At 41.9% G+C, this 27,062-nt stretch overlaps 5 protein-coding genes across 9 annotated transcripts in view; 1 reads left to right on the top strand and 4 right to left on the bottom strand.

Annotated features, from left to right (window-relative positions):
• Positions 1 to 497: 497 nt before the first annotated feature.
• kdf1a (keratinocyte differentiation factor 1a) lies at positions 498 to 4,823 on the bottom strand. The gene is made up of 4 exons (XM_040116845.1): positions 4,475 to 4,823; positions 3,084 to 4,147; positions 2,624 to 2,698; positions 498 to 1,721 (listed from the first exon to the last, which is right to left on the bottom strand). Exons 2-4 carry the CDS (start codon positions 4,126 to 4,128, stop codon positions 1,636 to 1,638), a joined length of 1,206 nt encoding a protein of 401 aa, XP_039972779.1. The 5' UTR covers positions 4,129 to 4,147; positions 4,475 to 4,823; the 3' UTR covers positions 498 to 1,635.
• A 1,026-nt stretch (positions 4,824 to 5,849) lies between these two features.
• On the bottom strand, positions 5,850 to 7,511 carry LOC120784566 (trophoblast glycoprotein-like). Its single transcript, XM_040118473.1, has 2 exons — positions 7,232 to 7,511; positions 5,850 to 7,004 (listed from the first exon to the last, which is right to left on the bottom strand). Exons 1-2 carry the CDS (start codon positions 7,489 to 7,491, stop codon positions 6,029 to 6,031), a joined length of 1,236 nt encoding a protein of 411 aa, XP_039974407.1. The 5' UTR covers positions 7,492 to 7,511; the 3' UTR covers positions 5,850 to 6,028.
• Positions 7,509 to 11,420, bottom strand: LOC120784567 (transmembrane protein 222-like). The gene is made up of 6 exons (XM_040118474.1): positions 11,207 to 11,420; positions 10,828 to 10,912; positions 10,462 to 10,493; positions 10,255 to 10,351; positions 10,038 to 10,168; positions 7,509 to 8,778 (listed from the first exon to the last, which is right to left on the bottom strand). The coding sequence occupies exons 1-6, from the start codon at positions 11,323 to 11,325 to the stop codon at positions 8,691 to 8,693; spliced, it is 552 nt and encodes a 183-aa protein (XP_039974408.1). The 5' UTR covers positions 11,326 to 11,420; the 3' UTR covers positions 7,509 to 8,690.
• The window catches only part of cep85 (centrosomal protein 85), a 24,233-nt gene continuing 8,079 nt past the window's right edge, over positions 10,909 to 27,062 (top strand). The window contains exons 1-4 of one of the 3 annotated variants that reach the window (XM_040118466.1): positions 10,909 to 10,953; positions 22,701 to 22,831; positions 23,803 to 23,862; positions 23,962 to 24,093. In XM_040118466.1, coding sequence (XP_039974400.1) covers positions 23,823 to 23,862; positions 23,962 to 24,093 — 172 coding nt within the window. In that variant the 5' untranslated portion in view covers positions 10,909 to 10,953; positions 22,701 to 22,831; positions 23,803 to 23,822. Of the gene's footprint in view, positions 10,954 to 22,193; positions 22,249 to 22,700; positions 22,832 to 23,802; positions 23,863 to 23,961; positions 24,094 to 24,981; positions 26,700 to 27,062 lie in introns of those variants that run through there. The other 2 variants (XM_040118465.1, XM_040118467.1) reach the window with 2 other exon arrangements.
• On the bottom strand, positions 12,418 to 20,771 carry wdtc1 (WD and tetratricopeptide repeats 1). 3 transcript variants are annotated; one of them, XM_040118468.1, is made up of 16 exons: positions 20,675 to 20,771; positions 19,899 to 20,038; positions 19,655 to 19,738; positions 19,146 to 19,192; positions 18,548 to 18,659; positions 17,564 to 17,751; positions 17,289 to 17,471; positions 17,058 to 17,152; positions 16,786 to 16,901; positions 16,611 to 16,686; positions 16,387 to 16,483; positions 16,107 to 16,277; positions 15,753 to 15,988; positions 15,305 to 15,473; positions 14,106 to 14,298; positions 12,418 to 14,000 (listed from the first exon to the last, which is right to left on the bottom strand). In XM_040118468.1, the coding sequence occupies exons 2-16, from the start codon at positions 19,962 to 19,964 to the stop codon at positions 13,803 to 13,805; spliced, it is 2,031 nt and encodes a 676-aa protein (XP_039974402.1). In that variant the 5' UTR covers positions 19,965 to 20,038; positions 20,675 to 20,771; the 3' UTR covers positions 12,418 to 13,802. The 3 variants fall into 3 exon arrangements, with proteins under 3 accessions (XP_039974402.1, XP_039974403.1, XP_039974404.1); XM_040118469.1 differs by having other exon boundaries at positions 20,573 to 20,685; XM_040118470.1 differs by lacking the exon at positions 20,675 to 20,771 and adding an exon at positions 20,116 to 20,547.

Below are 27,062 nucleotides of genomic sequence, written 5' to 3'. Positions count from 1 at the left end.
TAGTGACAATTTTTTTTTGTACAAATAAGTATAAAATCCTTTCACCTGTTTTCAGTACAAATCACAGTGTTTAAATAAGGTTTTAGATTAATTTCTTTAAAGCTAGTGAAGCTATCTACCTTTTTCTGTCCTGCTTCCAGGTGCTGATGTTTAATTTCTTTAGTTTTAAGGCTGAAAAAAAGAAATTAATGCACAAAACATACATATTCCCTTAACACAAAAAAAGCACTGTAATTTTAACTACACCGGAAAATATGTAAATGGACCAACTGTTAACAAAAAAAAAAACATTTGTTATTGGTGGTGTCTGCCATAGGTGCTCATTAACTAAGTGCACTGCACATTTTTTGTTGGCAACTGCAACAATAGACCTGTCACGTGAAGGCATACTGCTTTAGGACTGAGGCATATCTTAAAATATACAGTATTGGTAAATACAGTTCAATTCATTTGGTCCATTGTAGGAGTTCAGAACAAGTTTCTGAAATCACGCTGATTTTCTGCACTGCTTCTTCCCTTTGCAATAAATGACAAAGATAAACCCCAGGATTTTATTTCCTTTTTGTCAGAACCAGCCAAACAAGTTTCTTCTTTTGCTGAGGGCGGAAAAGCCTGCCTGGTACAACGTAGTGACCTTAGGGAGATGAGCTTGACAACAATAATCCAAGAGATAAAGAGGAAGAGTAGGCTGAAGAAACAGTAGCAGAAGACCCTGTGAGGCAAAGACTTGTTAATATAGGAGTGAATAATTAGTTGCAAAACAAATGGACCTGCAGCAATTCAAAGTAGATAAATGTTATTTTGTCTTGTGTAGAAATAGAAAACAAAATGCTGTCACAAAGCTCTGCAAGCATGGAGCAGTACTGTCATATTTTCTGCAAGCTAAAATAAGAAATGCATGACTTAAAAACATCGTTACTACACATATAATTTCCTTGATGAATACACATGAAAAGACATAAACAAGCACGGAGATTTTTATTTTGTTAAAAACAGGACTTATCTGTGAGTAAAAAAAACAAAACAAAAAAAACAAAAAACAAACAAAACAAAAAAAACTGTGGCCATATGCCACAAATGGTTTAACAACCCAGAAAGTAACATTGACTTAAAAATATGTACATCACAATATGGCTTAAGAATACAGTTTGCAGATCATGCCTCTAAGGAATCTAAATGGCAGGAGTCAGTAACCCATACACACAATACATGCACAACGGCTTGCATAAACAATCACACAGACAAGAATGAGGACGGTTATGTTCTACCATCAGTCTCTATCCTATGGACTGTCTGCTAAAACACCATGGGGTGTAGCCATGTTCCTTTTTCTGAAAACACCTTTAAACACTGTATACTAATACATAAAAACTCGCTTTGTCTCTCCCTGTGTAAAAAAAAAAAAAAAAAAAAAAAATTGTTTCCTCAGTGGTCATTTGCTGGAAAGATAAAATGTCCTTGACTTTAAATGACACTCCAATAGCAAACATTAGCCGGACCACTAAAAGGAGAAGTACAACCGCCCAAAAGGTGCTCCACTCAGTAACAGTATAAATGATAGCCGAAGGATAAAATTGTCCATCTAGTTGGTTACAACTCCTGTCAGTATAGGTACTTTAGCTTCGGTGTTGCCCTTCAGAGAAGCAGAGGAGCGCCTGAAGAGTCTGTTTCAGTGTCATGATGGTAGTGCGAGTAGGCTGTGGTGGTGCTGGAGGAGTACGCTGCGAGGAAAAAATATATATATATTTAATGCATTGAGAAAAAAACCAAAACAAAACACATAGCAGTAATAGAAATAGCCAATACAGAACATGCACACAAGGCGAGATGTGAGATGTGAGACGTGAAATGTTGAGTTTAATCCAGGATGTCGACACATTCCCAGGCTGCAATGTGAAAGTTGTGGAAACACAATGTGGTGTACCCTCATTCAAAGGCATGTAACAGGACACCCCGTCCTTTTAACAGCCTCTTTGCAGAATGACAACAGAAAAAAAAAAAAAAAAAAAAAAAAAAAGGAGGCTGCTGCACGGTAATCCATCTGTAACCCAAGGTATTCGCTAAAATTACATAATAAACGAGGGGACATTATGTGGCATATATTTAATGTGACTTGATCTGCTGCTTTGGCAGGTGGTGTAGCATGACCCACTGAGCTGGAGGGGAGAATGAGGCAGATTGATAGGTGGGTGTAAGGTGGCAGGTGAGGGGAGGAGGCAGCTAATGAGCAAGTGATTGTAATATGCAGAGAAAAGGGCAGGAATGCAGGCCTTTCACTGTTTAAAGAGTGGTATGTTTCTGGAAAATAGAGAGGATGTGAGAAAATGCCCGCAGCTTCAGCAGGTACAATGGACTGCAAAGACTGAGCCCCACACACTGATTCACACACAGGGGTGGTAATTATACCTCGATGACCAGGACAAAGACTGTGGCTCTATCAGCACAATGAATACAATTAAGGTTATGATGTGCAATATTTCTAACCACTAATCACACTCTGGTGCTGAATGATTCTGGACAAAATTCAACTCTTAATCCCTCATGCTTGCTTTTTCTTCGACACAAAGGACGATACAAAAGGGTCCATATGTGCCTGACATGGAAAATTCCCACATGTACTTACTTTTCCCGCTGTAATGTCTCATTTTCCTTGCCAGCTCATCTGATGGCGTCTGCTCGGACACTTTCACCTCCGGAACTGTAGCAGGGGACAAACAAAAGATGAAATGAACACAAGCAGAGAAGGCGCTCCGACACACATTACTACACGCTTCATTTTACAATGAATTCGGTAATCTCCTCTATTGGGCAATATATTAATAAGACACTGTGTACCTGTATCAGCTTGCCTCAGATTAACCAATTGTTATTAGGCCATTGCTTGTAAAATGCCTGGCATTTCAGGGTTTAAAACTATGAGCCAAACAAAAAGGCCTCAGCAGCGTTCCAACAGACACTATGAGTCATTAGGGGAAGACAGGTCAGATGGCTGGTTTGTTTGTTTGCTTGTTTGTTTGTATATGTGTATACAGCAGTAATCATTAGTGTTCATTGGTTTACGAAATGTCGCACGACAGTCTTACAGTCACTGCTCATGAAGGTGTTGGTCATGGTCTCGTTGCCGCTGTCTGGGAGAGTCCCGTCGCTCCTCCCATTAGGACGTTGTGCTGTGGACTGATGGCTTTTGTTCCTCTTGCCCTTTCGTGTGCTGATGCGGATGACTCCGTGCACCAGCTTGCATTCGGCCTCCTGCTCCTCCAGGTTGTAATCCTGAGCGATGCTGTAGATGAGCTCACTGATCTCGTTGGTCTTGCGGGAGAAAGACGAGTCGGAGGTGCACTTGGCCAGCTGGTCGATCTGGTGCAGAGCGTAAAGCTCCAGCAGCTTCTTGGTGATGAGAGAGTCAATGTCTGTGCCCGTGTCACTCAGGTCATCTAAGTCATAGCCCTCACCGGATAGCAGGCTGGTGTTGCTGACTGGCCGGTGGCTTTCCCCTTTGCCAGCTGCACGGGTCCGTTTGGGGGCAGCAACCGGATACCTTACCGTCTGACCTGCGATGCGCACATCTGGGTAGCGAAAGCTGTCACTTGTGGGCAATTTAGAGGCTTTGGTGGCCTTGTTGGACTCCAAAGGGATGCCACAGGTGGGGTTGGTCACAGCCATGCCATTAGGAGGGTGAGGCTCACTACCTGCTCTAGGGGGATGGTCTGTGGAGCTCTCGTTGACAGGCAGGCAGGGCTCTCGACTGCCATAAAATCCACAGGTCAGTACACAGCAAATAAGAGCCTTACAGCTGCTCCAGCCCATAGAGGCACAGGAGCCACAGGCGTGTCTGCTGGTAGGCGTGTTGTCTGCTGACCCAGGAATAAATCCTATTGTCTCCGAGCCCCGTGCCGTGCCATTTCGTGGGTGGCCCTTGCTGCGACTGTACTTGTTCTCTGAATACCGGGAGCGCTCAGCGTGGTGCTCGGGTAGATGCTCCCAATGAGGATCCTTGTGGGATTCTTGACTGGCTGTGCTGTCCCTGGATATAGTCCGTGACTGCCTGTACTTCTCTGCTCTGGAGCTGGAGATGTGGTGTTTGTAGTGGCGGGACGCCTGGTTAGCCCCTGTGCTGTGGCCAGGCATGGCTCAAAAGGCCTGGGACCTGTGGGAGAGGCATGTTTAGAAATAATCACCAGGTGTAAACCTCCCCTTTCGTTGCCACACAGGCTTGCAGCAGTAAACGCGCCAGAGCGCATTAAAATAGCCTGCATCTAAGACTCCAATATTAAACCTTCAACTTCCAGTAACGCCACCTTCTGTGAAATTCTCAGAATGTAAATAAAACTGAGTGGATTGATAATAATAATATGGCCCATTTCGCCCTTAAAGCTTGTTTGGCCTACGGTACATGCGCAAGAAACCTGTTCAGACCAAATCACATTCAACATTTAACCGTTTTTTTTATTTTACTTACAAAACATTCACTTACCGCATAAGAGGAAACAGTTGTGGTCGTCTTTTATCCAAGATAACTTGCGAGCAAACCGCGGAAGTCTCAGAGGGAAAACTTTGCTCTGCTAGCGCCTCAAACAGAGGAAAAAAAACCCAAAAAAACACGGACACCGATTTCCAGGTGTGTTTACTTCCACGAAACAACAAACTCTGCAAACCTAAGGTGAGGCGCCTCGACCGGACAGCACGGCTCGGGGCAGTGTCGTCCTTCTTTTGGTAAAACTCACAGCCTCGCGCTGCCGACAGTCTCCCAATGTTTGGCTATTACCTGCGGCTACAGCTAATCTCCAGATCCTACACCCACCCACAGGTGATTCGTGACGTCACGCGAGGCGGATATAAAAGTAGCGAAGGGGGGGGGGGGGGTCAAGGGGAGAAAGATAAGACAATAAAAGTCAACAAAAAAGGGGGCAAATCACGGCCGGGGAATAAAAATACAGAAATAGTGCAACAGAACAAGAAAAAAAGAGAAAGAGAAAATGGCTTTAGTTGATTAAAAGGTGAAAAATAAAACACCTGAGCTTTCACTAGGCAGATTGTACTGTTGTACCATGTGATGCAGCGAAACGACTGAGGATGAAATCCTGCACTCTACATTTTACAGGCGGACTTATTCATAATAGCGTGCTGTAAACACACACACACACACACACACACACACAAGGTAGGTCTGACAACCACATAGAGGTGCACGGCCGGTAGGTGTCTTCCCAAGTATCTTCAATCCTGCTCTATTTTTCCCTCTATGGAAACACTTAATCACACACACACACACACACACACACACACACACTCTTTGAATAGAAATAGTAGGGGCCACCTCACCTAGAGAGCAGCATGAGTTTGTGTAGCATGGTGTTTTGCGGTTTTGCTGCAGTCGCAAAAAAAAAAAAAAGATGAACAAGAAAATTAAATACATGTTTTATTTGTGATTAATATAAATACAGATTTCACATCTTACAGTGGCTTTAATACCTCTTCCCTTGACTATTGTAATACAGATCACATTATGAATACTACAAAATAAAGAACCATAGCTAATTAGATTTGAGAATTGATTTTTTTTTTCTTTCCACTTGAAGCATAGAAAATCTAATAAAGACCTATTCTAAAATTTACTGGGAGACTATGGATTACAGTTCATTAGGTCAACATATATTTTCCATGCTGCCGAGATACTATCTATATCATTTATCTATCTGGCAGTCTTCTTCAGTATGTCTATATATATATAAACATTATACCAAAAAGCAAGAAAAAAAAGTTAATAACTGAAATGTTTTCCATCTAGTTTGATTTCATTCTACTTTATGTACTTTATTCTTATAAAATTTATGGCAAATATACAGTATTAATGTCAGTTTATGTATGCTATGCTCCAGTGCCTCAAAAACACAAAGGTACTTTTAGGGGGAGATTTATAAGTTATAAGCTCATAAACATAAAATTAATTTATAAATTTACTGGCCTAAACTATTCATAGCTACATCTAGCTCATATTTTGTCAAATTATTTTAGTTTCAGTAAGAGATCATAAGGTCACAGGTGGGGAAGTTGTCACCTGTTTGACCCGTGTGTCTGTGGAAACCTGGACAATACAGGTGTCATGTGGCAGGTGCTGTGACAGATCTAATCTTAAAAGCCCTTGTGCCCGGCTGCCACCGTTGCCTGCTGAGATGTGCCCCAGCCGGGGGTCCGAGTCAATCTCATATCGGTAGTGATATCCCTCCAGAACGTCCCTACATGCATCTCTCATTTCATTGATCCACTTCTTCATGCCTTTGCGATTCAGGTAGAGCACAAAGAGAAAGACCATCCCCACAAACCCCAGCACCAGCCCTAGGAAAACATAGGATGTCTGCAGGGTGAGGTCAGCCACCTCTTCTTGGACTGGAACAGCGCAGCCAATAGCCTGGACACTGAGCCCACGCAGCTGGGTGTTGGTTAACTCCCTTGGTGAGGCACATCTCAAGGCATTCACATCTAGCTGAGCTCTTGATTCATTCAGCCAAGAGACAAAATGACGGATTTCACAAGAGCAAGTATAGGGGTTGTCACCGAGAAGGATGCGGCTGTTCCCAAGCTTCTCTAGCTCTTGTAGAGCATCAGCCCTGAATGTCATGAAGGCATTCTGTGTCAGGTCTAGCACCTCCAGATGGTTCATACCAGAGAGGGTCCCACTGTAGACAGCTACCATAGAGTTGTTATTGAGGAAGAGCTGCTGCAGATTGGGGAGGTGGGAGAACATCCCCGGGGGGAGCAGAGCAAGGTGGTTCCCAGAGAGGTCGAGGCGGAGCAGCCCCTTGAGGCCACCCCAGCGCAGAACCGTGGCGAGGTCCGTCAGGGCGGTGAAGTTGTACAGCGAGCGGCTCAGGTTGAGCTCCTGAAGGGGACTGCCAGGTATACTGAGAGACTCCGGATGGATGAGCGCCACCTGGTTCCCACTGAGGTCCAGGAAGCGCAGGTTGACGAGGGCAGAGAAGCTGTGGGATGCCAACTGTGTAATCCTGTGAAGACGACTAACACTGTAACTTCTGTCCTTAGACATTAAATATTATTCTCACCCCTGGATACAAACCATGCATCTCACTGTGCTGTCAAAGTAAATGAATAAAACCCACATTCACAGAAAGACAGTTTTTTATTGGATACACATCAACAAAGTTAGTCATATCGTCCAAATATGGATTAATATAAATTAATGAAGCAAAAAGGCAAACACTGACATTCTCACCTATTATTGCTTAAAATGATGTTGGTGATATTCTCCATCTCTGAAAATGAATCAGGTGCAATCTGGTGTATATTATTCCCTGTGATGATGACAGTTCTTGCATATCCAGGAATGCTTTGTGGCACCGTGAGCAGATCCTTAGAAACACATTTCACCGAGCGAGTGACAGCAAAACACTCACAACCAAAAGGACACTCAAAGCACTGGTATCGTGCAAGAAGAAGAATCCCCAAAAACACGCGGACTGCAAAAATACACATCTCTGTTAACACAAAAGAGTATGAATTACAGCAGAGAAAAACTTGATTCCATGTAAATTAATAAGTGAAATTCTAAATTTTATGCTAAGCTTTTTGTTCTCACAAACTAATCAACTACTGCAGAGGCAGCAAAGACTGCTCGCTCCAGCATCAGTCCCTCCTTTTCTGCTCTACTCCGGGAATAAAGGTTCCTGTAAATTGACGGTTAGTCCATGTCACGGATGAAAAAGGTACGTGCTTTCCTTAAAGGTACAGACGACGATTAGGGCGTCCACAGCCCGTGACCTACACCACAGTCTGACAGGGGAGACGTAAAAAAGGCTAAAGCACATCCAAAGAGAAATTTTAAACTGATAGAGAGATACACAATAATAAATAATACTCTTTCAGGTACATTGCATTAAAAACAACAAAATAAATAATACCTAATAATGTAATGTAGTATTGCTCATAGTTTGAAAGCATTCAATTTCTGTCTGGAGAAAAGCAAGCATTACAGACACGTTAAAGGAAAAAAAAAAAACCCCTTCACACATTTGTCTTTTATACACCAGAGGAAAGTAGATTGGAGGGAGGAGGACAATATCACTTTTTTTTCACATGTGGGTCCTACATCAGTCTATCTTTGGTAGTAGCTCATATCTCTTAGACAAATAATTGATGAATACATTTCAGCATTAGGATTTTGTGGTCCATTTCGTGGCCGTTCACTAATGAAATGCACATTAGCCAGACTGGAGACACATTCATCGTTACCATCCATGAAAAATACAGAACTGGAACTCACCACCATTGCCCTCCTGTAGTGTTCTTCCCTCATAATCCTCTTAACAAGTTAAACAAAAACACAGAACCCAGTATGTGTAAAAAAACAAAAAACAAAAAAAACAACAGTAATGGTAAATATTGAAGAGATGTTTTGTAAATACTGTAGCTAAAACCTTACTTATTCATAAATACGTAAATAACAAAAAAAAGTAAAACTATTTTTTGATTTCATAACTACCCAGAAACAGCTAGGCTGACCCGATTTACCCTCCTAGAAACTAGATCACTACGGATCACTACAGGTCATTAAGTCCTTCATGTGGTATTTTTTGTATGAACAAATGTCCCGTGAAAGCACATCATTCATGTCAATGACAATGTATAAAGTATAAGCAAACTCTGTGAGTCATCCCATTGTTCTGCTCGCTCCATTACTGTAGGTTGAATGTTAGGATGAAGGTGGCGAGTACTCCACACAACATGAGGAACGGCAGCCAGGTCTTGAGGAACGCTGCCCAGCTGAAGGACAGAAAGAGGGTAAGAGTGTGTTAGAGTAATCATCTAAACCAGGATATTGTGAGTGTGTGTGTAAGTATGTAGCACAGTGGGTAAAAACACCCACTACTGCATTGTTTTGGACAGACAATGACATGTGAGGTGTGTCGAAGTATCACAAGGTCCAATATCCTTACTCCCAGAGACCCACAGCTCCCCTCTCTCCCCGTGGCTGCACCCCAGCCTGCTGTCTTAATGTCCTTCCTACCCAGCCTGCGCAGGGAGCCCCAGCAGAGAGGTGACCTCCAGTGGTGACACAGAGGGGAGCGCTGCTGTCAGTGATGAATTACATGATTCCGCCTTCTGTTTAAAAGACTCCTGGGCCGTGGGAGCGTATGTGCAGAGCCAGCACAAACTGTGACACCAGCGGTCTCTATGTAGGTCAGCAGAGAATAATGAGGGGGGGCTCTCTGAGCCGTATGTGTCTTAATGCTCACGAGCGTCCGGCAGCAGAGCAATTTCACAGTGCGTGTACATGATTGCGGTGAAGATGTTTCAGGTATGTACCATCAGCAACCATATTTTTCCACTGACAATTTTTAATTCTACTATGGTTACTTCTGCACTTCTTTCTCCCTTTTACATTTTTTTTTTGGGGGGGGGGTCCCTTACAAAAACCAAGGGTCTAAGGATAGAGGGTGTCATATGTTGTAAAGAATGTCAATCAGTACGAGCAAAACCGAGACGACCAGAACTTAAAATCAAAAAAGTATAGGTGATGTTTACAATCAAGAATGCACTGCAGCTGCACACCCATGAGGCAGCTGTAGGTCAGGCAGTAGAGTTGGTAGACCATTAAACATGGGGTAGGTAGTTTGATCCCCAGCGGCTTCCGTTCAGATGTTGAAGTGACCCAAACTCCCTAACTGCTACTGATGTATGTAGGTATGAGGAGAGAAACGGCAGTCCCTTTGGACGAAAAGAGCTGTCAAATGAATGTAATGTACAGCTGTAGCTGGAAATGCTAGCAAATTAATCATTGCTTTACCCTGGTAAAATAATTAGATGATAAAATATTACTCCCTGGCACAGTAGAGGATAGGTACCCCAGTGTCATGATTGAGCTTGAGAAAAACCATGAAGACCCTCTATGGCGGAGTACACTGGGAACCGGAGGCCCATGGAACAGATGCTCCCTTGGATGCAGGGTAGGACTTTGGTCTATATACACATATTTCTTACAGTGCTCCGACAAATGGCAGAATGAAGGCTAAAATACGTACCTCACGTGTTTTCCATTAATGAGAGACAGCAAGCACAGGTTCACCATGTTCCAAGACGTGCTGTTGTTGTAGCGCATAAGGTTGAGGGCCATTGCAACGTGGGAATGGCAGTTATCAAAGCATAGATTGTGCTTCAGTGAAACAGAAAAAAGTAGATATCATTATATGAATATTAATATGGAAACGTGTGTATTGAAAATCCTAAATATTGTCTTACCGGCCTACATTTGTATTCCTCAGACGCATCGTGCACGGCTTTATCCCATGTGGCAGCTCCGTTACCACAGACTTTGTCCACATCAAGCTTCCAATACCTGCAATGTAAGTTATCAATCAATCAATGTGTTCATTTAAAATGTGTGATTTGGTGTGAACTACTTGTTGAAATACTATTAAAATACAATATTTTGATTAATAAACTTACTTTGTTGGTCTACCAAAGCCCATGTTGTCCTCCTGGAAAAAAAAAAAAGTCACATTTTAATGAAGCATGCAAGTGAGCTTATGCTTGACGAAATTGTGAAATTCAGACAGATGTATTTAAAAACACAAAATACAGTGGATCCCAGAAATGATGAGTAAATATATCTTTAAGGACCTCAAGGCCACTACTCCCATTCATCCTCGGTTAACAGGCTCCACTCTGCGCGTCCGTGTGACATCTGAGACTAGAGGTTCGCATTGTAATTCACGTCCCACCTCACTCCCCTGGGCCACAAGGGAGGCGAGGCCCCTCTTATTGCATCTGACACACGCGTGGATTAACCCGCGAGCGAAAAGAGATACTCACCGAGACAAAGTATGATCCTGCAAAATCTCGTATGACTCCGGAAGAGGTGCATATACCCATGTGACCAATGAAGGGGAGCACCCACCTGCAGGATGCACCCAACAGTAAACAATACGTCGATATACGGTACGTGACTGCGTGCCGTATACATATGCATATATGCACATGTCAATTCATGCACGTTTGGTTGGGTGACAAGATACATACAATGCAGCAATTTATTAAAATGAAATTGACAGAATAAGATGTGACCAGCGGCTTAGATATGCTTCATTTCATCTAGCGTTTGCAAAATAACAATCTGCCGCGCGGGCGGCAGGCCGTCATATTTAACGCCAAGACAGCAGAGGCTGGAAAACGAGAAGGGATAGCTTCTTACGATAAAATGGGAATAGGTGTCCAGACAATGCAGTAGGGGTAGCGGCTGTTTTTCCTGTCGGTTTTTAAGAAGTCGCCGTGGTAGTTCATCATCATGTCGGTGTCGTCCGCCGCCGCCATCACTGCGCGGAGTTGACAGGAGATGACGGTGACGCACAGCCGGCGCTAGGCGGCGTGGAAGCGGAAGCGCGCAGCCGTCGCCCCCGCGGACGAACCGACTGTCGGTCCGTGAACGCAACACCGTTCATTAGTGCGTCGACTGCGGCGTTTGATTACCGCCATTCATCTGGATTAGTAAAGACCGCAGGGTTAAGGTCACCAAACTGCCTACCAGAACAACAATATACATTAAGCTCTGGAAAAAATAAAGAGACCACTGCAGATTTTTCTGAAAATCAGCATCTCTACATGTATGACAGCCATTCCACTACGGTGTGTGTTGAATTCCCACACCAGCACACCTCATTCTACTTACCGAGGCACGGGTTAGGTGATCACCTGAACCAAATCTCATTTAACGAGGAAAAGTATAAAAACCACTGCTGTGGTCTTCGCTATCCTCTTGCAATGGGGCCAGCTGGATGGCAAAAACAGTGCTAGTAGTATCGCAAAAGTAATTGGAATAAAAAAAAAAAAAACTGTTGACCACTATTTTTATTTGGAATTTGGGAGAAATATTGTCAGTAGTTTGTAGAAAAAAACAAATCTTAATTTTACTCAAACACATACCTATAAATATTAAAATCAGAGAAACTGATAATTTTGCAGTGGTCTCTTACTTTTTTTTCCCCAGCACTGTACATATATAAAAGGATAGTTTTCCGGGCTTCGGAGCCTCTATTAAATCTCAACCCTATTTGACAGTTACATTCTCAGGCTCAGTCAGCCAAGCGCTTTCTCAGTGTAACCTCCACTACTCCTAAAGCTGGGTCAGCTAATTACTGTACACGATATGGGGCATGAGATGCCCCCCCCCCAACTACTCATGCTTGTGATGTACTGTGCTCACATTTATTGCTTAATAGTCAACAAAAGCAGAGAGTAGAGCAGACACTGATGAATGAGCAGGATACCAGCAAGTTCATATTGTAGCCTCACCTACAGTACATCTTCCCAACCTAGTTAGCATTGCATCAGTTCTGCTGTAGTTGTGTTGTGTAACTGTTACACTAAAAGGACAAACATTTAATCACAGAAGTACAAGAATACACACAAGGTGTTCAATAATTTTATTCTTTACTTTGTTTGCAACAAAGGTTATTATAGGATTTCTCAAAGAAAAACGGAGTATCTCAATTAATGAACAAAGTAAAACACATGAAAGCCTAGTGTTGCATGTTGTTGAGGACCCATTTTTTAACTCTCACCCTATTTGAGGGCAAAGAAAACCCAATGAGCTGTTATTTGAGCAACGGATGGGATGGCTCCATGTCCTTTTTTGCCCACAACTACGCTCAGAGGAGCCGCATGAAAGCAGGACCGAACACCTGAATGCAGCAGAGGACTAGTGCTAGAGCCACACAGCTAGTAGGCAGGAACCCTATCACCACCAAATACTTAGCACCCAGTTGGCATACACCACAAAATTAGCATTTGTGTCCCACTTACACCCACAGAAGTTTCACACTGACATTTCATGCCAAATGACGTTTACAATCAATGGGACTTAGTTTAAATCAAAAGCTGTATTAGAAAGTTATTTTTTGTCGATATCTTGTTGATCCTGTCAAAAATCTATTGTAGTAAAACCTCTTAACTAAAAGGAGTAGAGTATGCCAAAATTATGTTTCAATGAAACAGAGAAAAACAAACATTAATCCTTGGCCGCTGAAATGATAGATGAAAACCTTTGGCAGAGGAAACCACTTGTTTTTTTCTGACATTTGTAATCTAAACAAAGCTTGTCAATACATTTCCTTGGAGCAACACCAGCAACTTTCACAGCTTGGAGATTCTAATTAATTCTAGGCTTTCTGTGACCAAAACTCCAACTGAAAATATGATCAAGTCTAACTCAGAATCATTGACTTGGGTGTGCAAGCTTTCTGAGATGAGCGGGCACGCTGACTCTTAGCTCCAACTGTAGAGCAAGCAGGAGATGCAACAAAGCACCGTCTTCTGGTCTGTGATCCTATCCTCCATGGAGGACACTGAAACTGTGTGGCCACACTGACCTGAAAATAGGTCTTCTGACCGCAGGCTTCTCCTTCTGCATGTTGTGTGTCACTCCAACATAAACCTGAGGAGGGATAAGTGCTGAACTCCTCCTTCTGAGTGAGAAACTGGGGAGTGACGTGGAAGGTGCTCTCCTCAAAGGTGTCCCCCTGCCACCACAGGGTGGAGGGAGAGGCGGAGGTGTTGTTGGTGCTTTGAAGGGGGCAAGATGGGTGTCGTCTCCACCCTCCATGAATTCCTCTCCCCAGTGTGGTCTCCACCAGTCCTGTCTTAGGACAGGGGAGGGCGATGCATAGTGCAGAGATGTGACATGACATTCACTCAATGTTTCTGTCAGATAGGGGGGGAAATTAAGATTCAAACGGGAGCTGGGAGAGTGCTTTGCTTCCTACGTCCATTCTGCAGAATGGCGGACAGTCTGCTTAGCTTGGCCGACACTGCACTTGTCCTTCTGAGCTGTCTTCATCGTCTGACCCATCTGGGCCAACCCCGCGCAGGCCTGTGATGCGATAGCCCATGTTGAGCAGCATAACCTCCAGTGGATCAGCGTTCATACGCCGCTGGTTTGCCTGAGCAGCACCCTCCATGTCCTCCACCACGCGCCCGTTCTCCATCTCCGTCTGTATTATGAGAAAGTAGAGGAGAGGAGAGATGGTAATGGAAAAAAAATGGTGAAATATAACAAAATTGATATATAAATAAAACACAGATTATTAGTTGTTTACCTCTGGTCTGGGGTTCCATAATCGAACTACAGGGTCAATACCACTCGTAGCCAGGAAGCAGTAGCTGGGGTGGGGCTGCAGGCAATTGACTATGGACTCATCCCCCTGCAGGATCCTCACCAGATTAGTTGTCTCCTTTTCCCAGATAAAGAAGGAGCCGTCGTCTGAGCCGCTGACAATGTACTGCCCTTTGCTGTAGAAAAAAACCAAACTATTCAGACATGCCTGACGAACCATGTTCTTGGAGCATGTCACATTTACTGGGAATTAGAAGATTTTTTTTGCACTGAACTTCCTTAAAACACTCATTCGTTTCGAAGTACAGGTGTGTCATCGGGGCTTTCCCAGTTCTGGTGTGAAAGGCAGCTCATCAGGGCATCTTGGTATAAAAGGTTCAGTGGGAACTGTGTTACATTATGAGTACTATATTACATTGCAGTGGCTTTAGTTATCGAGACTTTCTGACTGGATATTGTGATGGGAAACCTAGTGAGTCGAGGGAGGCAAATCTTTTTGTTAAACAACAGTTATGTGTAGTTTTTGATGCATCACACAATATACAGTGCTTAATTTAGCCGACACGACAAACGACCAGATGATGCTGTTTAGATGGAGTTGGACCAGTCACATTGGTGTCTCACATATATACACAGATCCACATTTTGACTGATCAAACAACTGGTCCACATCATAATAACAAAGTGTTATTTGTTTAACATCAAACTAAAATTATACACAGTGTCATGAGGTTGATTAGAATACATTTTTAACTGATTTGAAAAAATATGGAACAGATACTTTACAGTCACATGTTTGATTAACCAAGAAAAGATGTTGCTGTTTTTAATACCAACATCTTGTGGAAGTGGGGACAGTGTCACAATATTTTTTCTTTTTTAAATAATCACCTTTTGTATGCACTATGCGCATATTATTTTTGCCCGTATTGAAATGTAATTACATCATGATTTCAAACTGGATATTTTAAACTCTGTTATATATTATGGACTTTTGTTTAATCACAAAACCCAGTAGATATAGTACATACAGACTACATTTATGAATGAAAGCTACTTTTCCCTGTGGATTTTTGCTTTACTGATTATCCAGGTTACCTTTGTGTTTCCCTGCCTCAAGCTACAGAGCTTGTGACTGCCCCCTAGCGAGCTATCTGCAGGTTGAGAGTGAGATCTCCTGACCTTCCAAAGAAGTTGGCCTCTTTGATGTCAGTGGTGGTGTTGCAGTGACCACAGTATCTGTGCTTGTAGTCAAAGCTGCGCTCTCTCAGCACCAACTCATCTTCAGGTATTGATTCTTTCCGACTGAATGAGTGGAATCGAATGGAGCTATTGGCCTTCTTATCTTCAGCTATTGAAGAGAGAAATCAAACTTATTACCACCGAATCATTCAGACACAGTAAGACATAAACAAAGAGTGGGTTGTCAATACACAATAATACAGACACAGCTGCTAACTTATAACTTAAACTCTCCATTTAACTCTTCAAACAGTGTGTACTTCGTGAGTATTCCCAAATTCAAACAAAAGGGTGGTGAAATTGTGGTTTATATGTTTATTTCAAGATCCAAATGTCTACAAACTGGTTTAGCAAATGAGAGCCAAGTACCTACTTTTCTCTTTCATACCTGATTCTGTCTTGGAGAAGAGAGCAGCCTTGATGTCCTTATCTAAGGCATCACAGGCACTACTGTGCGCCTGCTCTGGAAACTTTCCTCTGAAATCATCCAAACACTCCAGAGCCTCAGTCACGTACTTCAGCTCAAACAGACACCGTGCCAATCTGAAATGTGCTTTCAGATGGCCAGGGTTTAAAGTCAGAGCCTTCAGACAGTCCCTGAGGGCATCATAATGGTCTCCATCCCTGTGAATCACAGATGTAAAGACAACACTTGTTAACTGCTTTCATAGCCTTCAGGAAAAGATGATGAATTGTCTGTCTGCAGTGGTACTTTAGGCGTATATGATCCGATGAGGCCTACCACTTGCGTTTCATGTAGGCTGCAGCCCGGTTCCCATACAGCATGGCATTGCAGTTGGCCTGATGAATGCCTAAACTGTACAGCTGGATTGCCTGTGTCCATTGCTGCTGTGCAAATGCATCATTAGCTTGTTGCTTTATCTTCTCCAAGTGAGGAGGGAGCTCAGTAGAACTAAAACAAAGAGAACAGAAGAAACATGACACAAATGTGTGCACTCGCAAACCTTTAAACAATCAATCTGTGTGTAGAAGCAATCACTGTCATGGTAAAAGACAACTACCTAGAGCGCATCTTGCTTCCAGCGAAGCGAATATGGCTGGTTGGCAAGTGAATTCCATTGGAGACGCCATGGGTTGTCCTTCCATTCTGCACATCTCCTGGGAAGCCAAAGTTTTAGAAACCACTAAAACAACTATAGATACAATGCTTTATGTATATCTGCGAGGCACCACTCAACCTATTTTTTTTTTTTTTTTTTTTTTAAAACAGATTGCACAGACCTACCTGTTGATAACTGGCACTTTTTTGGAAGCAAGAAGGTGTATGGCCGCTGTTTAAATGTTAAGTCAAACAGATACACCTAGAAGAACCATAAAAATAAAAAAAACCAAACATTACAACACAGACCATATAAAAGTAACTTCTCTCAGCTTTCCTTGTTTGTTTTAAGAAGCATTACCTGTTCCCCACCCATGTTAACAAGCAGCTCTGTGCCATCTGGACTGAAGGTGACATAGGTGGCCACCAGGACCCTTAGGCGGTTATTGTAGTCTGGGAGTTTCACTGGGAGGTGCCCTGGAGCATTCACATAGAAGGTGATGTTATTCAACCACATCCTTCACAGTCACTTTCGTGTAACCTGTGCATTTCCTCATGTCATTACTATATAATAAGAACCCAAATGTACCCATTAAATAAATTTGATAGCAGACAATTCAGCCGTATATGCACCTGCAACATAATACTGCCCAGCTCCGTCTGGGATGGGCTTCTGCCTATCACAGAATGTGTGCACGGCTGCCGATGTGCTCTGACTCATAGATTTCCTGTGTAAGGAACAAAACAACTTGGTTATAACCCAGAATAGCACGGGCATGTCCAAACGTGGAATGGAGAATACACCACATTTCGGTGATTCTTGAATATTAATTAGCGTAGAATGCCATAAAAACTTTAACCGACCTGTAGTTGTGAATCATCCTGATGTCATAGAGGCGTACGAAGGGACCATTGGCTCCCACTGCCAGGTAGTTGTTGTCCCGTGGGTTGACAGCCAGGCACTTGGCCTCAACCAGCTGACCGCAAAACTCTGTGAGGTCAATCAGCACCTCGGAGCGTTTACTGCTTTCCCGCAAGTCATATTGCCTGCAGCGTACAAAAGGAAAAGGTGAACAGATTGCCTTTAGTAAAATTTAAACCAAGGTGATTTAATCCATTTAAATACCCTGGCTTCTAACCTGATTATTCCGTCCTCCGCAGCACTCCAGAAGGTGTTGGGCCACATGGGTGCTGTGGCGATGCGTTTGACTCTGTTGGTATGATCAGAAAACATATGGATGGTTTCCTTCACTGTCAGGTCATGCACATGGACCTTTGTGTCTGCTGCACCCGTTACCAAAATTCTGTCCCCGGAATGAGGGAGGAACTGAATGGAGACACAAACAGACAAGAATTAACTGCTGAGTACATACAAAATTAGCTGCTTTTTCAAGCAAGTAATCATCCAGTTATTGCAAAAAAAACAAAGATGAAGGCATTAATAATAAGTTTAGGGGCACTTATAGGACCAGTCTGTTAATATTCCTGTTTCAATGCTATGGATTTGAGTCCCGAATGGCTTTTGACACCAAATCCATATTATGTTACAATATAACTTTTTCCCTCCAGTATTTGACCTCAATCCCAAGCTTTCTGTCATGAAGCTACAGTGCTATGCCCTTGTGGTGATTTCTGTGTGAAAAGTGCAATGAAACCACGCTTTGGGTCGCTTTAACACAGTAGAACATATACATAGATGGGTTTTCCACCTAACAACATACCAACATATCATTAAATAGGGAACAGTGCCACCTAATGTAGAGAAAATGAATTTGTAACATGACATAAATTTGTTAATGACTAAAGAAAGGGTGAGGTAGAGTAAACTGTCTTACCAGCATAGCATCTTTCACATAGGACACCCAGAATTTGAATTGTGATAGCGAGTCCAAGTTAGATTGAGGTATTTACATGGATAAAATGCACTTTCAATGAGACCGAAATGGAAGTAATTCCCTAATCTTTCTCAGCCTGTAGGCATAACCCAGCAAGGTGGGCTCCATCGTATTCACATTGCCGACTTAATCACACCATAACTGGATAATCAATGTGTAAGTAAACGCAGCCACGATAAATTATTTCACCTAACTTCCCCAACTGTGATTCCAATTAGTCCTCCTTACCTTTACAGAGAATATATTTGCTGCATGACCTGTGTGCATAGTTGTAAGCTTCTTGTGTCTGAATGGATCCCAGATGATGGCGTGTTGATCATCTGAGCCCGAGGCCAGTAGACTGAATACAAAAAGAATCGGCACGACAAGTCAAGCAACATTTGTATATGCTCTTAATGACCCATGCCATTTAAAATCTTATACTGTGAAACATTTTAAGATGTGCAACAGCTGATGCAATTTTATTTTAGTGATTTATATCAATGCCTCCTTGAGCGCTGAAGGTGTCATGTTTGCGGCAATTGTTCAAGTGCTAAAGAGCAGTTTCTGGAAGCATACAGATCCCGTTACAAAGTAGTGAAACATGGCAGGTCTGCTGTATTATTTTGGTAATTAGCAGTACAGCAGCAACATACAGAGCTGAAACCTTAATAGAAAAGATACAAATTTAATTTTGACATATAACCAGCCATAATAGGCCTTCACTTTACATACAGTATGTAAAAGACTTTTGTCATAGTTATGTGGTGATGTAACCCAGCCAGTGATCCTAGGTCTGAGATTATAAATTGTACAGAAGGTAAAATTTTAGGTGTTGAAGACTCACTCTCCTCGTTCATTCCACTCCAAACAGTTCACACAGCCTGTATGGCCCTGTTGAGACAGATGGTATAAACTGTCAAAAGAAGATTTAACAATGTACCGAAGTATTCTATCCGCCTCCCCTATTTTCACAACTCTCTCTCCACCTACAAGTGCGTACAGGCACACAAACACATGCACACTTGTATTTCTATCTTTATGAGGACACTCATTGACATAATGGATTCCCTAGCCCCTTACCCTAACCTCAACCATCACAACCAAATGCCCTAACCCTTTCCCTTAGTCTAACCTAAAGCTAATAATAACCTGCCCCTTAAAACCAAGTCTTAACCCTCAAACAGCCCTTTCAAGTATTGAGGACTGGCCAAAATGTCCTCACTCTGTAAGGTCTATTACTCAAAGTGGTTCTAGCAAAGACAGAAGTAAAAGAGTGCGCACACACACGCACGCGCACACGCACACACACACACACACACACACACACACACACTCACTGTCACTGTCACTGACCTGAAGCTCAGCCTCCAGTCCAAGTCTCTTGATGAAGGGATCTGTCACATGATAGAACCTTTGGAAGCCTGATGCTTTCTTGTCCTGAAGACATGAATCAAAGGCTCTATCAGACGTTTGTAACAGTCTTTTTCGTTAGGGAGAGTCTATGTTGGTTAGCCCCACCAAGATCATTTATATGTATGAGAAACACATTTTCTTTGCAGAGTATGCTCAGCTTATAATATGGCATTTGTTTACTCACCCTGATCTGCCTGTGCAGGATATCTCTGGTGATGTTGACAGTAGTCATGGCCTCGCCACAAAACATAAATTAGGGTCTGGGCTGGAGGTTCCGGGGGTCAAAGCTCAGAGGACATTTACTCTGTCCTTCTTGAGAATAAGCTGTACAGACGTTAAAAAAACATTAAGACAGGGTGCATTATACAGGACGGACACTTATCACAAGACACTGATTCTACCTTTGTTTAATGTCACTCAAGGAGGAAGGGTAAGGACAAGGTGATTATCGGTTCTTTAAAAAAGAGCTGAAACATAAACATGTCTGTCATATTACGTTAGCTGGTCTACAGACTTTGCTTTCTCCAGTGCCAAACACTGGGCTTGCTCCCGTCAATGAACACCAACAGGGCGAGTTCGATAGCTAACTAGCTAATCTTAGCTATGTAGCTCTGTCAATATTATAGTCCGTGGACTGCTCTGCAAAACGCTGACAATTATTTGAACGTCAAGGCGCTGTTAGCCTGCCAGAAATCGTTAGCCACCTGTGAATCGGGCCTTTGAGAGACCTGTCGTTTACCAAGTAGCTGGCGTTAGCGTATCTGCGTTATCTTGCTAGCTAAACAAAACGTCCACATCATGTAACGCCAACATTCGCAACGCTTTAATTACGATTTACAGCTGCTAAAGAAATCTCACCACTTTCCTTGAACTAAAAAGGCTTCTGTCAAGAACTGTCCATTTAATAAACGTAACAAATCACACTCTATGTGAGTTTGTTGACAAGATTCTTGCTAATACCTTCTCTGACTTGAACACAACCCTCCTCCCACTGAGCACATCACGCAACTTTGTTCCGCCTGCAAAAACACAACAAACACATCCGGTCCGTTTTCACTTCAGAATAAAAGCATTCTCCGCACAAATTACAGCACCCATTTACAAACATTTCATACTGTAGCACCAGAAAGCAAACAACAGCAAATAAGATGAAAAAAGTTACAATACAGTCTATACAGTGTTTTATATGATAATGAATGACATTTTTATTCTCGCTTAATTAAACAGAAATGTCTGAGATTTTGTTTTTACTGACATGTAGGCAACATGTCCAAAAACTAGAAACAAGTTTTTTTATTGTAAATTGAGGAATAAAGTGAAAAAAACAGCTTTATTTACTAGTCACGGAGAGAGATAATAAGGGAATGTTTCTAGAGCTAGCAGCCAGGTGAAGAAGAGATGTAGATCACAGGTCTGATCTGATAATACTTCAGTTGCAGCTTAAGGATGTAAGGATTACTTGAATGGGCTCAGTCAAATTAAAAGACAAGTGTAGGATATATCTGAGTGTACTTGTTGTACTGATGGAGAGGATGTATGTTAAGATGTATCATAATAACGGGCAGAAGTCATTTAAGGATGCTGTTGTGTATTTTTTAACTAAAGTCGAGGTTTAAAAAAAAAAAAAAAAAAAGCACTAAACGCACATCTTTAGCGTTACCAGAGGTGGTCATATCAAATAAATGGTCTCTTTGCATGGTAGAAAAAAGTAGAAGATAGATTTTCCACCAAAAAACAGAGGTTGTTAAAGGCAGCTAGTGTTGTGTCAGAAAGTGCCAGCTTGTAAGCAAAAGATTGGATGAATGAATAATACATTTAAATTTTATTAAGCAACTTTTGTGATAGGTTATCTTACAACATTGCGGGTCACAATGTGAATACTGAATAAAAAAGAGAAATCTCAAACGTGACTCCTATTCCTTAGTTACAGCCTGTTTGTCTCTCTGCGTGTGTCATTTTCATCACATGCCCAGGCCCAAACACATGTTCTCTAAGGCATGCCTCGATGAGGCAAACATCTTGGACTGCTTGCAAGCATATTTTAAATGTTTATGTGTCCTGCATTAGTGAAGATGCATTCGTACTCAGAGATTCGGGAGTACAGAAACTAGTGTTAGTGAAGAAAGAAAAAAAAGAACGTGTTCTCAGGCTACTGTCTCATAACACAAGAGGCCTTTCAAGGTATGTTCTATTATAGTTGTCTCAAAAATATTTCATAAAGCACCGTATTGCAGCTAGAATCCAGTTAATGCGTTAATTACCGTGCATAATTCATTATTATTGTACCAAGAAAAGACTAAATAAAACAGATGTTGCAATTTGTATTTCATCCATTTAAAAAAAAAATGCCTGATTTATGTGTCACTGTATGGGCTTACAAGGTATTACAAATGTTATCACCGATGTCCCAACTTCCTACAAAAAACTGATGTCAGCATTTATGGTGTTTTCACTTCTTTGTCATCCGGAGCTGTTCAGTTTGGTGAGAACCAAAGACTTCACTCAAAGTTAAAAGCAGAAGTGTTTAAGTTAAGGTAATGGCATCAATGAAGATTTTTAAACATGTAGTATCGCTAATAAAAAAATAGAAAAGGACGAAAAATATAGATTGAGTATTTCCTAATTTAGGCTACTGTTGTCTATTGCTTTGTAATATGCCGCCTGTGCAATAACAATGATACATATTTTTCAATATAACTTTATAGATTTACCTCAATGCCAATAACCATTTCGTGGCCTAATTAAATATATGTTAAAACTGTTAATAATAGGTTGTAACACTTCTGAACCCTTGCGAAAGTCTTATTTTCTAGGTTATTCTAGCCATTTCAACGCATCTCGGTTAGGTTGGTTCGTTTTGTGTTACAGTAGCGATATTTGGTCATGTGGCAGAATGAACCTCAAACGATTTCTGAGATAACATGAGCCGTCATTGTTGAACGCGCGGCGCTGTGACATTAAACAAGCGGCCATTGTGTCTTGGAAGGGTTCTCTGCCAGCGGAGGGGATCAGTTGACTAGCGGAACAACAGCAGCAGCGGATGGTACAGATTCGGTGTCCGTTGCCAGCCTGAAGCCGAGATTTGTTTCTTCATTCTGTGTGTATGTGAAATAAAAGGTAGGTCAACCTTTATGTCAGCGCCGACAGCCACCTCAGCACCAGTAATGTAAGCAGGGAGGCTTCCGAGATTTTTAACGTTAGTGTTCAGTCAGGTAGCTAAGCAAACGGCAACGTTGTGTTAGCTAGCTGTTAGCTAGCTTGTAAGACGGAAACGGATTTGTCATGGATTAGCTAAATGGTTAACGGTGCAGTGCATCGCAGTACAACAAATTTGAACGTTATGGGGAGGAAATCAAAAGAAGTTGCCGCTTTAAAACAACGTAGACCTGGATAGCTATGATTGTCGCATTTAGCTTATAACGTACAATTTCAACGAATTCAGTTTAGCGATTAGTCACGTTTAGCAGACTTAGCGCAAATTGGCTGGTTAAGGGTAAGCGAGTCATTTCCTTAATGAATTAGCTGTTGGAGAGGATTAGTTTGAAACGACCAGGCTGCTTCTCAGATTGCATGTATCCATCTGTAATCATTAAATTCGCTTGCCGCAAATGATGTAAAACTTCCTATGGCCTCTTAGGGATATAAATGTTTGTGTAACAGATTATGTAACGCTAAGACATGTGCTCATGTTGTTATTTTTGTTGGTACCCAAAAAGGTGTTTCTGGCATGTCGAGGGGCAGATGAGTTCGATAGATGGTCAAATCAGTCATTAGCTAACAGCTGTTCAGTCCTAAGCCCTGAACGTTCAGTTCATAATATACAGTAGGCAACAGAGGAGCTTTTGTTCAGTGGACATCTCAGTCCCTGGTTCATCATGAAAACCTACCAGCTCCTTTCACTGTTTTCCCAGCTAACTAAATATTAAGAATATTAGGTTGTGAGAAAGTCACTTATCTGTTGAAGTAACAGAGGCGATCTTAATTTACATACATTAAGACGCGATTCAAAACTAAAAAAAACATTAAAATATGTTCTTAGTGTGTCTGCACGATCTGATAATGTAATTTTTTTCCCCAATATTTATTAGGTGACATTGTCTTGTATGGAATGACAACCTCACAGAGATATATTGAATCCAAACCAGCAGGTAAGTTGTCATTCTGCTGTGAAAATGCATAAACTGTGTGTCACTGTGTGTTAATTTACTCTTCTGTTGCCATCATCCTGTTTCACCAATATACATTAGCTCGGTTTGCTGACATGGAGTGGCAAACACCAGCTGTGTCAGAGAAGTTCCAAAGCCGTTTTGGCCGCCGGCCTGGAACATCGGACAGTGGGGACACTGGTCTTGGCACCTTAGCATCTGACAGCACAGAAGGTGATGACTTTTAATTGTTCTTCCCCTGCCTGTTGCGTGTATTGTGCAGCATTGTTTGGAAATCTGTCTGTCAGTGGTGGAGTCCCTGTTTGCACTCTATACAGCCACAGTTTGTTGCTTTAATGGTGGTGGAGTTTTTTTGTAATAGTCTGCTGCCTTTGTGCACTTTACAGGATATCTGTATTCTACAACATGATTGTTCGTCAGTGGATTTATATACTTTAATCTGACATCAAAGTTACAGTCAACAGTAACAGTCGTTTAATTTATAATGTAGTTTGAATCCCAACATGACCCTCAGACTAAACCCCAACCTCTTTTCTGTGCCGAGGCTGGAAGGATTGTCTTCACGTTTGTTTCCTTGTTTCTCGTGCTATTTATAAACTAATAAAAGTGTTCATGATCCACCATGGGGGCCTGGGAGATTTGCAGAGGTACATTAAAGTCCTAGCCAAAAATGCCCCACGGCTCTGCTGCACTGCTCTGGTGTTATGGCTAATTGGGAGGATGGGGGGGGGGTATCAGGACTGGACAGCCAAATGGAAAATGAACCCATGCATGTGGTGTGAAATGTCACATTCAATTAGCTTTTTTTTTATTATTTTTTTTTTTATTTAAATCCGTATTACCACAGTTGTATATGGGAATATCCCATTGGAGAAAACATGAAATCCTAATGAGATAGTGTGTGTATGTACTATATTTATACGAAAATACACTGAGTGGAAAAAATAACACACTCGTATCAGAACGGTTCCATATCATGGCTGGCCATCTGGTATAGGTGGTACCTTGTATAACAGGAAACAGTACAAAATAATAGACTGAAAAATTATCAGAAGTGACCCAACACTACACAGTTTGAGCGTCACAAAGCTAGTATTTATGCCCTGGCTATCAGTTGGAAACATTTCATAACAATTCCAAACAAGTCACTGTTTTTAGCCCCTCGCACCAAGTTACATTTACTTGTCTTGGTTTTGGTGAAAAGCTGTCTTGCATCCCACAGTCCTAAGGATGCCTTTAACACATCATTTCTTTTGCCATTTGTTATGCATCGTAGTGGATTGGTAGGGGTGATCTCCCTGGTGTCAGTAGTTCTATCATTAGTCTAAACAGTGGTGTGTCAGCAAAGGTATATGATACCATTATATAGGACCTTGTTAGCTAAATGATGCTGTCCCAATGCACACCCCTACATAAACTGATGTGTGTTTTAGTGCTTTCTTTATAACCATGGTAAACTAAACAATCTCTGCTCACCTCCCGCCATGTGTCCAGTCACCATATCTAAACATCACTAAACCTTAAAGGCAAGGTGTGGAGAACAATTTGCAATGTTAGTACACGCATGTCCTGTACATCTTTCAAAGAACTGAAAGCTCTTCTTCTTGAGGCGTCTAGTGTTGTTGTACCTGTCCCCAACACTGCGATCACACAGCTCAGGGCTAGTACACCAACATTCCTAGAAAGATTGACACTGCTTTCAAGCAACTGGTAGCCAAGCTTGTTATAAAGTACTTGAGATTAATTGTTAGGTTTGCTTGACATCGTCCAACCCCATGCATGTTTATATAGTGTGTGTTTTGGTCTCTGGACACATTTCGGTTATAGCTGCTGCCTTCATGTAGTAATGAATGTATCTACTTTTGCAGGCCTCACTTGTTTAGTTACAGCTGTTGAGCATGCTACTGGTGCTGATACATCTTTGTTCAGTCACTTAAACTGACAGCAGTGCCTAGCAACATGACAATTAACCCCAAATTTAGCCACAGTAATGAGCTGTTGTAGATACATACTTATAATGTAAATTAAAGAGCTGTAGAATACAAAACAAAGCAAAAAAAGAACATTTTTTTAATATTTTAGTTGATTGGTGTTAATCAAAACATTCTGTTTTAAAGCTGCAGTAATGGTCATTATGTTGTACTTTGCAAAGGCAAGAATGTCTGTTGAGCAAACGTCTAGCAGAAGGTCTTCTTACAGAGTAGTTTAGACTTGTTCTAGCCAGTCATGAATTAGTTGAGCCGGGAGGCTTCTATTATATATAAAGTTTTACCTTCCTGAAAGCTTGAGGTAATTTCCTTAATATTCTTGCCTTTTTACTTAATACTATTTTTCTCTGTGATTGCCAAGACTTTCTTGAAGTTGATGTTTGAGGTAAGCAGGGTTAACATATCCCATTCAGCCTTTGACTTTGGATGTACACGTGTGTGACGCGTGTTACAGTGGGAGGAGGCAAGGTGCTTAAATAAGCGGCACCCACAGATCACTCTGTAACTTGAGAGGTGGGCTATAAATACCCCTAACCTTTCCTGTGTATGCCTGTTTGTATGTGTTTGCTCAGAGGTTGGTAAAGACTGGTTTGTCTGTTCGAGGACAATACGCCTTTGGGCGGGGGGCCTGCCTGCTACGCAGCTGTCAGTCTTAGCTTCAGAAGTTGTTTTGGTTTACCTAGAAATGCAGAAGACGGACTGTTGTTTTGATTTAAAGTGTTCTGCAGCTCAGCTCACCTCAGTTCAGCTTTAGAAAAAATGCCACAGCTAATAACATGTTTGTTGCGTTCGAGTGAATGCCGGGTATCCAGACTTCAGCAGGTCTCTCAGGTTTGTAACACTGTTGAAATCAGTTATGTAACTTCAAACTGTGTTGAGGCTTGTGGAGACGTCTGTAGATTGGTTGTAGTGATCTTGCTGTGTTACTGAAATTCGTTGTGAGCATAATGTAATCTCCGAGGTTTCCAGTTGAAGTCAGTTAACATTTTTGGGCATGCTTAATGCTGTGGATTGGGTGTGTACTCTGCATAATAATGTGAGGGTGGTTATCTGTAAATGTTTTCAAAAGAATAATTCCAGGAGTTTATGCTAGTTACAAAGGAAGACCCTTTAGACAGCAGTTCTATCGTAACAGAATTTTTACACTGACTTATACTTGTCTAACATGTACACTTATTGATGTGGCAGTTAATA

Source organism: Xiphias gladius, chromosome 22, assembly GCF_016859285.1.
Source record: "Xiphias gladius isolate SHS-SW01 ecotype Sanya breed wild chromosome 22, ASM1685928v1, whole genome shotgun sequence".
NCBI classification, from domain to species: Eukaryota; Metazoa; Chordata; class Actinopteri; order Istiophoriformes; family Xiphiidae; genus Xiphias; species Xiphias gladius.
Note: the sequence above shows the minus strand (reverse complement) of the source record. Positions and strands in the feature narration are given on the sequence as shown.